Source organism: Pelophylax lessonae, assembly GCF_965119305.1.
Source record: "Pelophylax lessonae genome assembly, chromosome: 3".
Taxonomy (NCBI): domain Eukaryota; kingdom Metazoa; phylum Chordata; class Amphibia; order Anura; family Ranidae; genus Pelophylax; species Pelophylax lessonae.
The window spans coordinates 599,590,627-599,604,358 of NC_138770.1; the positions used below are offsets into that span (position 1 = coordinate 599,590,627).

The window sequence follows — 13,732 nt, forward strand, 5'->3', positions numbered from 1 at the left end:
TCCCCACTGTCAGACGACAATAGCTCCACAGGAGGGATGGGGGATTTTAATAATTTTCTTTTGTTCAACCTGGTGGCTGAATGAAAGAAAATGAATCATGTATGGACTGCCTTAGTCTCAGAACAATGATACACTGACATTCTAAGTCCCAGAACAGTGGCCTTATAAAAAGGTATCTCTATGATCTGAAAAGTTCTGCTGTTAAATTGTCTCTATAGAACTGTTGAAAACTCTTTTCTTTTGTTACCACTTTGGAACTAGATTTGCCAATTGTCTTTCAACAGAAACAGCTAATTATTTTAAAAAATTGTCACATGTGCCCCAACATACATAATTTAATTAGGGCCAAACAAAATGTTGTATTGCATCCAGAATTGCTATATTTTCATTAATATAAATGTGCTTTTTAACCGACAACTGGGAAATTTCTAGGTCCAAAAAACCCTTAATCACTAGAGCCACCGAAGTTCACCGCCCTAATGACCAGGTCTTTTTTTGCAATTCGGCACAACGTTGTATCCAAAAACAACTGATGTCCTTTTTTCCCACAAATAGAGCTTTCTTTTGGTGGTATTTGATCACCTCTGCGGTTTTTTCGTTTTTGCGCTATAAACAAAAAAACAAGTGTCAATTTTGAAAAAACACCAATATTTTCTACTTTCTGCTATAAAACATTATTAATAAAAAAATTTAAAAAATCTTTTTTTTTTTATCAGTTAAGGCCAATTGGTATTCTGCTTCATATTTTTGGTAAAAAAAAATCCCAAAAAGCGTATAATAATTAGTTTGCGCAAAAGTTATAGTGTTTACAAACTATGGGATAGATTTATGGACTTTTTCTTTTTTTTTTTTTATATTAGTAATGGCGGCGATCGGCGATTTTTATCAGGACTGCGAAATTGTGGCGGACAAATCTGACACCCAGTGACACTTTTTGGGGACCAGTGACATTAATACAGTGATCAGTGCTAAATAATATGCACTGTTACTGTATACATGACACTGGCAGGGAAGGGGTTAACATTGGGGGTGATTAAAGGGGTTAAATGTGTTCCCTAGATGTACTTACTAACTGTGTGGGGATGGATTAAACAGAGGCAGAAAGAGATCGGCTGAATCACACAGTCTTTCCCTGCCTCTCTGACAGGAGAGCCATCTTAGATTATTTACATTCCAAACGGCTCTCCTGTCAGTTTTGCCAAAGATCGCGGAAGGCCGGCGGTGATCGAGCCCACTCCTTTAGCGGTCTGCCCCCGCTGTGTCTACTCATGGCGGGAGCGTGGCTCCGGTGGCGGCACGCACACCGCCGAGACCGCGTGCACATAATCACAATCAGTAAATCTGCGTGGGGCGGTCGGCAAGTGGTTAAATAATTCTTGGGCTTATGCAGGTGTAAATTCAAATAAAAAAACTAAACTGCATTTGTTTATTTAATTTTCAGCCTTTTTGCAGCAACTTTCTAACTGCACTTTATCGATAGTTGCATGCTATTACTCAAGACAGGTTTCCTACGTATGTAAATATACACACACATATACACACTACGCCTGCCTTTACACGCACATGAACTTTAATGGTATCACAGTCTTAGTCTGTAGGGTTCAATATTCAAGATAAATAATATGTGCAGCGCTGAAATATAATACGTGAACTAAGAACATTCACAAACAATACAATTAATTAACAGTGGTTAATCATATAAACATATCACATGGCAATAATAAGAGTCCAGTAAGAATAAGATACAGTGTTATGTAAACACATAAGTGAAAGGTGAAAATAAAGTCCCATATAAACTAATATTTGTAGAGCATTTTAGATCCCAAAAGTGAAGGATTGATCCAGCAATGGTAAAGATGGTCAGTAAAGTGTTCAGATCCCGTCACCAAAATTGAACAAATAAAATGGGCGCTCACCAGATGGTATGGACCTATAATGCCGTATGACATAAAGGTCAAACACGCTTCACAGATAAACTCCCGGATTTCTCTTTAGAGTAGATCATCTTGGATGGTTTTTCAGGGCTGCCAAAAGAATTTCTATTTCTGTAAAGCCAGTCCTGGGAACGCAAAGCCCGGCTGGTGATCTGACTTCTTTACTGCTCGGTGTGTACAATGCGGGGGGAATCGCACTGTGCCCGGCCAGCTAAAGGTTCAATATTGAGTTAAACCACCCTTTGTCCGTAAAGAAATGGATGAGTGAGTTTGGGGTGGAGGAACTTGACTGGCATTCACAGAGTCCTGTGTTTCCTCTTTTTAAATCATAATGACAACAGAAACTACCCAAATTACCCTAATCAAAAGCTTACATACCCTAGTGATTTTGGCCCAATAACATGGACACAAGTTGACACAAAGGGGTTTCAATTACTATTAAAGGTAACCATCTTCACCTGTGATCTGTTTGCTTGGAATTAGTGTGTGTGTGTGTGTGTATAAAAGGTCAATGAGTTTCTGGACTCCTGACAGACTCTTGCATCTTTCATCCAGTGCTGTACTAAAGTTTCTGGATTCTGAGTCATGGGGAAAGCAAAATAATTGTCAAAGGATCTGCGGGAAAAGGTAGTTGAACTGTACTCTCTCTCTCTAAATATATATATATATATATATATATATATATATATATATATATATTTAGAGAGAGAGAGAGTATATAACAAATACTGCATTGCTAATTGGTGGACAGCTTCAGGAGACTGCTTTGTGCCTTAGAACATTCCTGTGGAACATAGCACATTCAAGGGGTATGTTATTGTAAATTTGATCAAAAAACGACACTGAGATCAATGTAGAAAAAAAGTATGTCACAATTTTATTGAGGTATATAACATAACCAATAATATTAACACTAACCATGTCAAAACATCAACCAAATCTCTATTTCTGGCTTTTCCAGAGTCTGGGCTCTAGAGTGATACTGAGCTGAAAACAGCCAGAGCCCAAATATATGTCTTGAAAGGGAAATGATGGGCTTCTTGATTAGCATAAATGATTAGCATAAATAATCTTGAGTTTTAAAGCGTTAAATCCTTTTGCATAAATATACTTCACAGTGTACATATATAGTATATGTACATAGGTGTAGCCATACATATTCATTATCTATACAGGTTCAGATTCTGAAATGATGCTGCACAGAACAGATGCTTCACTGTTTTTCTCAGTGAAACTCTATAGGTCAAACCTGACCAAATTGAAAACAGACTCTCAATAACTGAACCTATTTCTGCAGTGTTTTTTTTCAATCATTGAAATAAAGATCAGTATTTACAAGTTTGAATATGAAATGTTTTAATATAAAAAATGGATCAGCAGACAAGTAAAACTGTAAACATATTGTATCGTTCAAAACTGCCCAAAAATAATTAAAAATGTGTTCTTACTGAAGATACTGTATACTTTTAGTAGAAAATAATGGAGGAAACATGATAAAGCCACCAAAAAAACAAAGGGTTAACCAGAATGAAAGGGTGGAGGACTCAATAGAGCACTTGCCACCCACCACAACCCAACATTGTATTACATTTCCACAACATATCAAAGTAGAACCAACCAACACAAATCAAACATACGTAACACCATCGCTGTGAACCCAGCATTCATTGCTTCTTCTCCTGAGGCCAGCAGCCTTTCTCTAAAATATTAATATCCGTGGTGTCGCACTTGAGACACAAGAATTTATGTAGATACAGGCAGGGCTTAATCTTGTTTGAGATTCCTTGTGACGGATGGAGGAACGCCAATTATTATTCTTCACACCATCAGTGCCATAAACTGAAAGTGAAAATAATCATGACTTACAGTCAGGAATAAAAATGACCAATAGGCAACTATAATTTCATGTCATTTACAGTTGATGTACCTTTTTTTTGATGGTGAGTTACAACATTACCTAAGCTGAGGGTGCCTGCTTGCTTCAATAAGAGCACTTCCTTCCTTGGTGCATCTAACTGCACTGACAGAAAAGGAGAAGCTTCACACCGATGATGTCTGTCAGCTTCGTAAACACAACTCATCCCCATTTAGTGACAACCACTGCCGGACATGTTTCACACTTATGGGCTGAAGCCTGCCATAGATGGATTGAAATTCAGGTGGTTCAGCAGTGACTGGCTGAATTTCAATCCATTTATTTGCAGGCTGGTTCTACAGAAGTCGGGCTCTCGAATTGACTTCTGTACAACCAGCCTGTCGGGTTTGCTGGGAGTGCCAGGAGTGCTGTGGCACTCTGAGAGATTGTAACATCTGAGGGAAGTAGGGGGTCGGATAAAAGCAAAAGACCAAGAAGGACCCGAGCAGTAGGAGAGCGCACCAACCGGAGAGAGTAAGACAGAAGAAGTGCTGTGCTGAAAGGCTTTGGAGCTGAGTTTGCTGGATGCTGCTGTATCCCGGACCAGGTGGCTGAGCTGAACTGAGGTCACTGTACAATTGGCTGCTCCACTGCTTACCCTGAGACACCTGCTTGTGATCCAAACTACCATCACATAGACCTGTCAGCGAGCTAGAGAAAGAAATCCAAAGGTATTCGCCACCTCGCACCACTCCAGTGATGATCATCCACAAGTAAGGGGGGCCCTCACCCTCCTTCCAACCAACTGCCCAGGAGAATTACAGAGAGAGTGGTGAGTGAGTCAGATACCCAGAGTGAAGCTGAACCCTTGTGAATGTTGCCAGTTATTCTTTGCAAATAACCTGCAGAAATAGACCCCACGCCCACTGTAATGCAAACTGCTTTTACTGTCCTAGGCTAGGCCCAATGTAGCCAGGTTAACTGTTCTGTTTCCAGAGTGCTGAAATCGTGAACACCTTTACTGTATATCCAACTGCTGCAACTGGGTTTGCCTTTGCATTAAAGTATTCATCTACACCTAAAGATCCCCCTCCATTTGCAAGACTAGCTGTTCAGATAAGATACCACAACACCCAGTTTATAGACACACCCCAATCTCCCTGCGCGCCAACATCTTCAAAGGACCCCAACAAAGCCTGCAGAAGATCCACCCCACAGACTATACTCAGGCCACTTCACCCTAAGGGGAGATCTGTGTTCTACTCTAAATCTTTATTTCTTAGGCTTAAACCTAGCCCCTTTGTTTGAGAGCTCTCATGTGGCATAGTTGATCCACGTTGTTATTTTGTTTGCTACTTGGGGCAATTTCCTCTCATTTATGTGAGAGAGCTACTGTTTATGCCCTAGGGGGTTACAGTATATGTGGAGTATGAAGCTTTCATAAGGGATTGTGTGCAGCTAATTACGTATATTTATTATTGTGTTTATGCTGGCTGACTTCATCATGCCAATATATCCTATGACACTTTTCTGACTCTAACCTGCCAATACAGTCTGTTTATTTATTTTTACAGAGTTGTGAGTCTAATGCTGGCCATACACGCACAGAATTTCGGCCGAAAATGGTTGTTTTAGGAAAGAGCGTTCGAAAATCGGGCCGTTAGTGAACACAAGTTTACCGACAATTTCGACCGTGTGTCCGGCTAATGTCGATGGATCCATAGCGAAAACTATTATCGTTTCTACAAAAGTTTTTATGTGTATGGTAAAATTGAAACGAAAATAATATTCTGACTCATATAGTGCATGTTATCAAACGATCATTATGATCATGAAAACGATTATGTAAAAGAGTTTGTTCTGTAAGTTAGTGGCCAACTCGCTTTCGACCGAAGAATAATCGTTCAGTCTGCAAACGGCTGAAATTCTGTACATGTATGGCCAGCATAACTCTTGTATGCCTGCTGAGACTTACAGAGAGGTATACTGGTGGTGTCAGTGGGGTTGAGACCTCACACAGCAAGTGACAAGAGCAGAGGACCCAAATCTATCAGCAGCTCCTGGGGCGGTAGCGCTACATATGCAAGTATTTTTATGTCAGGTTCCATTGCAGTATGTGGTAAGCCATCATCTTTTTTTGTAATGAAAACATGATTGTGTAATTGTGCAAACAAAGAACTCACTGTATAAAAAAATAACTTCCCTTCTTCCAAAGCCGCGGAAACGTTTTTGTTAATTCGACTGTTTAACTTCCCCCCCCCCCCCAAAAAAAAACAAAAAACAAAATGCATCTGTGCTTGGGCTTTCTTATCACTCTAGTTCAATTAGATGCTCTTGCAATGTCGACACCAGCAGTACCTTATTCAAGTATTTTCAGGATAATATAGTTTGATTTTATGTGGCCCACTCAGCATGTTTTTAATCTTTGGTCTGATGAAAATATTGTAGGGCTACATATACATTAGTGCCAAGTTGAAAACGGATAATTTAACTATGTAGAGATTGTTGCTGTGGGTTGTGTTCATCCATTTGTTCACTTTGGGATTGAAAGCTGTATGAAAATTCATAACAGATTTGGAAAATTTTTAAAAATCAAAGTGTGTAGCCAACTTTAGCCTTGCAATAAATGCAGTGCGCAAAATCAGAAATTAACTTTGTTGCAGTAACATTGATTTGGTCTCTGCATGATACCATATTTTGCTATTTTGCACATTACTCTTTGCTGTTATCAAATACTTGAACAACAACACTTGGCACATACCTTTTCCTGATAAATGTAAACTCCTTTCCCATCGCCTGATAGCTCGAAGAAGGCTTCTGCAAATGTTCAGAGGAAACAGCAGAGATTTGTAAGCCAATGTGTAACAACCTTACAATACTGATTACGTTATCTGAAAATGTGGCTGCAATTGATCTAAAAAATGTTGTGAGTAAAAAAAGCCCCAGCAAATGCTGAGCTTGCAGGACCCCAATGAAGAACTGTATAGCAATGTCTGAGGAGAAAATAATTACTTTGGGACCCTCATGGGGGTTATCACTGTTCTTCTATTGATCAGGTTATCTGTTGATAAAATATAAAAGGGTGGAAATAACGGAGTGCTCTATACTACTGGTTCATAAAAGATAAAGTTGACCTGCATGTTGGGTGAGGGGAATATTGTTCAAGTTCCTGATAATCCAAACCATCAGATGCCTCAGATGCACTGTCACGTGACATCACCACTCCCTTTAGGCTCAGCCACCAGCTAACAGGGTTTTGGTGGCAACTGGAAGATGAGTTATCCCTAAGACATCCAAGAACTGGACTTCCTATATTCAAGAATTAGGACAGTAAGTAACATTGAGGGTCCCAACACTGCCAGAGATTTATTTGCAGAAAGGATCTATTCTCCCATCTTAGTGGAGGCTCAATCTTTAGTCATTGCATAGGTTCAGAAATAGTAGAAGCCTTGCGGAAAATCTCTACTAGTGATAACAATGGGATTTATTTTGTACCAGGAGGAGCTGGAACACACAAAGGTGGGCAAGAGTACTCATAAGTCTTAGGCAGACAGAAACAGAGTGGGGAATTAGGGCAGATAGATCTGGCTGTTGGAATATCCAAGACGTATAAGAAGAAAGGGGATGACCCAGCCTATCAGGCTTCACCTCTAAATAAAATATACTTTTTGAGTGCATTAATCCTTTAAATTTACATCACAAGTTCCCAGGACCTAAATCCCAAAATTAGATCCTATTACCCTCCCTTTGGCATGTGTATTTAGCAACACTTTAGTAAACATTTGGAAGACACACATGAGACCAAGATGAAACATAGCGTCCCTTCATTTCTCATTTCAAAAGTAACGAATGTTCTACACTCATTTACTTGTTATGCCAAATGTTCTAAATTCTAGGAATAATTGTTAAATAAATGAAATCTATTCTTTGGCACAACTTACTTGAAACAGCTTTCAAGCGCACCATACACAGCAGATAGTCTACAAAGTTCAGTTTTTCTTCAGAATCCCCAAAGCGAGCAATCATCTGGTTAAGTAATTCATTGCTGATGTTAAGCCCTAGATGGTAAATACACAATTCATCATTCTAAAATCTGACTTTAATATTATCTTGTTTATACATTATTTACTAGGTGAACACTTATTTCTATATTTAATATTCAATTGACTAAATGAAAGAATCTTACTCATAGTAAACCAATCTCATTGCCATAAATAATCTCCCCATATCTAATGGCTAATCTCAGCATTCAATACAGTAACTAAAAATGTTTAGGAGAATGTATGGAAAATGTAAGAATCAAATTAAGGCTAAACCTAATTCCACCCCCGTTCTAAGATTATGCTATCTACCCTGTGAAAGAAAAGATGCGTATACTTACCTATATTGAAGCGGCTCCACATCACATGATCAAGTGTCAACGCCGGCTTCAGTGTAGAGGAGAGTATGCCAGCTGTTGTTGGTGATCTCTTCTCTTCATTAAAGCCGCCATTGGAGATATCATGTGACTGGACCGGATCAGCTTTAAAATAGGTAAGTATAAGCATCTTTTCTTTCACAAGATAGAATAGTCTTAGAATGGGGGTGGGAGAAGGTTTAGCCTTAGTTTGATTTTGACTAAACTTCCACTTTAAAATATGTCCTCACTTTAAGTCTAAATCTGGGCTATATTTTTTTACTGTCCCCACGGAGGTTTATTTATTTAATTTTAAACCAGCTCTGTCTGTAATACTTACCACTAATCCAGGGCTATCCCCTGAAGTTGTTCTTCTTTACCACAAGATGCCCTCAGTTTTTTTCAATGATGCACAGTGTCATAAAACCCAGAAGACTGGAAGTGCAAGGTGTCAAGTTGAGATCAGCACCCTACACTAACAGTGTATTGATGTAGAAAACGTCATCATGGATCTCTGCATCATCCAGGACAACCCAACTCTGAAGCTGGGCCCGGAAATACTCTGCCCTTTCTATTTAATTTCACTATGTTCTTTTCTTTGCTTTATTGAACAACTCAGATTTTTCTTTTTCAAAGGAAACTTTTATCTATAAAAGATTCCTTCAAAAGAGAAACTATAAAGTGTTTTAATGGGCACATATTTTGAATGTTAACCTTAAGGTATTCCATATTTTTATATTCAGTAATGACAGCCTATATTGTGATTTTGCAGAGGCAGATCAAGCTTGAGGCAGGCACACTAAAAGATACCATGTGACCCCAGAGGGTCCTGCTTTACATTCGTGGAGTCATTTTCCTTTGTGTTCTATTTAAGGTAAGTGCTGACCTCTTAGATGTTCGTGATTACTGAAAAGAAAAATGTGAAGAACAAGTAATTTAATAAAATTAAAGTAGACGGGACTAGGTCTGCATAGCACCTGTTCGATTCACTGCTTTGCGGAGTTCCACTGAACCTAAGAAACCACAGCGATTACTATCAATGTCGGCAAATATATCCTGAAAGACATAATTTGATCAGTCAGTGTAAATGCTTTAGTTGGAAATTCGTTAGCATTTGGTGGATTTATAACATGAAAATTGATACAGTCATTACTCACTCCGATGTGTGCTTTGCATTGTTTGTAAATGGAGAAAAACTGACTTTAATAACGGTTTTCAATCATTTCCACACAGGACTTCCTTTTATATCAAGCAGTTCTCACTCACAGGTAAATTATAGTGGTTTTGGGTGATTATATTTTAGTTGTTTTACTTTAGGTTTAAAGAATTGTAACTGCTATTTTATATATTTTCTCTAATAAAACTTCTTTCCAAATTTTATGTTATTGCATTTGCTAGTTTAAAAAAATGTCTCTATACCCCATGGTCCAACCTAAAGATGATGATAATCCCCCCATTTCTCTGGCTTTAATCACTGGAGACCATAGTACTCTCATTTTTTCTTCACTTGCTCTCTCTTGAGTTTCAATTTGTGAGTGGTTACCCAGCGATCCTGTTACCATACGTATCTGTAATTATGATACTGTTACCTATAGCCTTTTATATCTGTAAGACATAAAATACATGATCCTCTTGAATGTATCCACTCGCAAACCTTATTCCACTAAGGGTTGCGTCCCTGTCACTGCATTGTATTACTATATATCCTGTCCTATTTTCCCTGCAGGTGGGAATGTTCTTAATTGTTCCTTATCTATGTATACTCATTCTATTCTTCAATAAAATGTTTGAACAAGAAAAGTCTCTATAAAAGAAATGCTGAAAATGCACTTGTTGATTTACTAAACATTTTTGTGCACAGTAACTGGGGCCCTTTTGACTTACGTAAGTCCCACTGAGTATATTTTGCACAACTTTATTTATTGATTTAAAAATAATTCTTCAATACATGATAACGGATTTAAAAGCACTAAGGGTTAGCTAAACAAACCGCAGCAGATGCAGCCTGCCTTAGGCCAGGATTTGTCTAATTGAAACCACAGGCTGAGTCTAATAAGAGAGTAGTCATTCTTCTCACTTTTTCATCTTAAAGAGGCGCTTCAGCCAGGTTCCGAAAAAGTAAAAGCCAGCGGCTACAAAAACTGTAGCTGCTGACTTTTAATATTAGGTTTGAAGGTCCTATTAGCAAAGGCAGATATCAAGTCTGCTTTCAGACTCAGGGCCGTCTTTTCCAATGGGCATGCCCGGCGGTTGCCCGGGGGCCCCACTTGCCAAGGGGCCCCACACACATGGTGGCAATTACCTGTCAACAGGCCTGAGGCCAGAATCCAAATTACCTGGTGGTCTAGGGCCCCCCTGTTGTCCGCCGGGCCCCGCCGCTCCCCCCCCCCATTGTTGTCCGCGGTGGCTCGAGCCTGCACTGCAGTGCACACTGGTTGCTAAGGCCAGGCCGATTGGCATCTAGCAACCAGTGACGTTAGCAGAGCAGACCCATGATGCACAGCGGAGGAGGATCCTCCTCATCGGCTCGTCCTCCCTCTACGCGCCTAGAAGACTGGCTCCGCCTCCACCCAACTTCTCTCTTCATGTGCAGCCGTTGTGAAAGGTAAGGCAGCCAGCCCAGCTGCCAGGCTGCTTGATTTTCTTTTTTTTCACACTCTCTCTCTCTCCATCAACAAAAGAGACAACTACCTGGAGGATATACCTTACTATATATTGGTCTCTGTAATATGTATATAGTAAGGTATATACTCCAGGTAGTAGTTGTACTCTCTTGTAGTATATAGTGTTCCCTGTAATATGTATATAAGTAAGGTCTCCAGGTAGTAGTTGTACTCTCTTGTAGTATATAGTGTTCCCTGTAATATGTATATAGACTATATAAACATTACAGGGAACACTATATACTACAAGAGAGTACAACTACTACCTGGAGGATATACCTTACTATATACATATTACAGGGACCAATATATAGTAAGGTATATACTCCAGGTAGTTGTGCTCTCTTGCCATGATGAATGCATGTCCTCGCTCACCTCTTCCGGACTCCTCCTCGCCCCGCCCTCTTCCTCCAGGCACCCCTCCCATTGGCCGCCGGGCTATCGCTGCTCGGCAGGGGGCCCCAGTGCACTGCATTGCCCAGGAGCCCATAAGGCTCTTAAGATGGCACTGTTCAGACTGCTACCAATTCACCCAGCTGTTTTGATTCATTGGGGATTTATTTTAAAGGAAAATTTGATTTTCATGAATGCCTTCCCATGGGTTGCTCCTTTTTCTGTTTCTATTTTAAAATCCTTCTTTTATAGAATGGGTGATTTGAAAAGAATCAGGTTCTTCTTTTATTATTCATTATTTGGATGATTTTTTGTTTATGGTTTCAGTTCATTCCTTGCAAATTTATTGAATACCTTTTAATTTTACTGATAGGTTGCACTGATGGGTACTGATGGGGTAGCACTGATAAGGCAGCACTGGTGGGCACTGATGAGGAGGCATTGATTCGACTGCATTGATAGTTGGCACTGATGTGCACTGAAAGGTGGCACTGAAGGGCAGTGAGAGGTGGCACACATTGATAGACAGCACTGATAGGTGAAACTGATGATGAGGCATTGATAGGTAGTGATTGGCAGCACTGATGAGCACTAAAAGGTGGCACTGGTGGGCACTGATTGGCAGCACTGGTGGGCACTGATTAGCAGCATTGGTGGGCATTGATTATCAGCACCGGTGGGCACTTATAGATGGCACGGATTAGCAGCACCATTGGGAATGATGTCCCTGGAACAGAAGCCGGTTACCTGCTTTCTGCTTCTCTCTTCACACTGTCAGCGTGAGGAGAAAAAAAGCCCATAAGTGGCTTCTGTTTACTTCCGTGATCAGCTGTCAAAGGTAAAGGGCCCTTTACCCTGATCTGTGATCAGCCGAGTCTGAAGGACTCGACGATCACAGAGTATGCCGCCTATGCACCACAGGGGGTGCGGGAGCAGCGTGAGCACAGGAAGATGTCTATAGATAACAAGAGGGGGTGTGGGAGTTGGATAGGTTTGAAAAAGTGCTGGGTCGTTTTAAACCCTCATCCCTTTAGCTAGATGTCTATAGATTCCCTCCTGGCACTGGAAGCCCATGCTGTAGCTGTCTTTTGGCCACAGCATGGGCAAAAAGTGGTTAAACCCAGCTGTTGTTAACTTTTATTAGAAAAAAAGAAAGTGACACTAAAAGAAATTAAATCTCTCCAAGGTGTATTGGCTTTTGCTACACTGGTTTTACTGGTAGGCAGAATTTTTTCCAGATGCCTTTATTTATCCATTTCAGGTGTAATGGACCCTACGTCCCATATTGGATAAACCGTTAATATTAAGAAGACTTATTGGTATGGCTGAAATTCTTAGAACATTTTTATGGTAGGACATGTGGAAAGAAGAATTTATATCTGTTAGAGGATTCTGCCTATTTTTCTGCAGCCTTATCTATTAGATTTTTTTTGCAATTTGGGGCACTTCTACTTGGCCTTCTTGATAGATAGCAAAGGGTAGTAAAGTGTTTTTGTAAAAATGTTGTATTGTTGGAGTTATCCCCTATAATTATTGCCATAGATATATGGGGAAATTGCTTTAAAAATACAGTATGATAATATTGTTAAGCACAGATAACAAAGAGGTTCTTTTTGAAACCAACTTCCTGTCTTCCAAATCTCTGCTGGTTGTTACCTTGCTGAGATACTGTACCTAGTTTGCCTTAGTTTGAATGTTTAGATTAAGGCTAGGTATGTTTCAGGTAAGGTTAAACTACTGGCAGATTCTCTTTCTTGCCCATAGATGAAATGTTTTTTCTCCATTAAGTCCGAAGCAGATATATCCAGAGTTGCCTGCCCTTGTTGGAGCTGATTTAGTAACAGATAACATAAAAGAATTGGTGGCTATGTTTACCTCGGCTGGTTATTCTTCTGCTTGGTTATACTGGTTGGCTTTTCTGAACTTTCAGAACTTAGATCTATCCTCCTATTCTAACAGCAGAGCTTGCTTTTCTTTAATGTTTTAATGCTTCAATGCTATTCTTAGTCTCATGTTTATAAGCATTAAAGGGTTATAAAAAGTTAAATTTTGTTTAGATGTAGCACTGTCCTCATAGGGCTTGCTGTATGATGACTTGTTGGGCCTTCTCTGATTACCAGCACACAGTCACTTAGGGTACAGTTCACACATCCCTCCTTACTCCTGATGGCTTGTCACTCAATTAACAATCCAGGGGTGTTGGTTTTTAGTGTTTATTTTTGAACATGGATGGGAGAAGGGAATAGTTGGATACTTCAACTGAAACTATTAACAATGGATAAGGACAACTCTCACTTGGCCTCACCAGGTTGCTTGCAGAAGCAACTGCACTGCTTTATCCATACTGCCACATGTATGGAAAGGGTTAGGTCTCCTGCTCTTTTCTCTCCAGCAATAGACTTGATGAAATATATTCTCTTCGGACACTCACTAGCATCCCTTATACTGACACCTGCCCACTGACTCTTCTAGCTGCAGGGATGGCCCCCTC

General features: G+C 39.9%; 1 protein-coding gene across 1 annotated transcript in view; it reads right to left on the bottom strand.

The window, feature by feature from the left end:
• Positions 1 to 3,652: 3,652 nt before the first annotated feature.
• The window catches only part of LOC309550632 (calpain-13-like), a gene marked incomplete at its 5' end in the record, with an annotated part of 108,343 nt that continues 98,263 nt past the window's right edge, over positions 3,653 to 13,732 (bottom strand). Inside the window, 4 exons of the mRNA XM_082250970.1 lie at positions 3,653 to 3,773; positions 6,551 to 6,606; positions 7,731 to 7,847; positions 9,163 to 9,241. Coding sequence (XP_082107096.1) covers positions 3,753 to 3,773; positions 6,551 to 6,606; positions 7,731 to 7,847; positions 9,163 to 9,241 — 273 coding nt within the window. The 3' untranslated portion in view covers positions 3,653 to 3,752. The remainder of the gene's footprint in view (positions 3,774 to 6,550; positions 6,607 to 7,730; positions 7,848 to 9,162; positions 9,242 to 13,732) is intronic.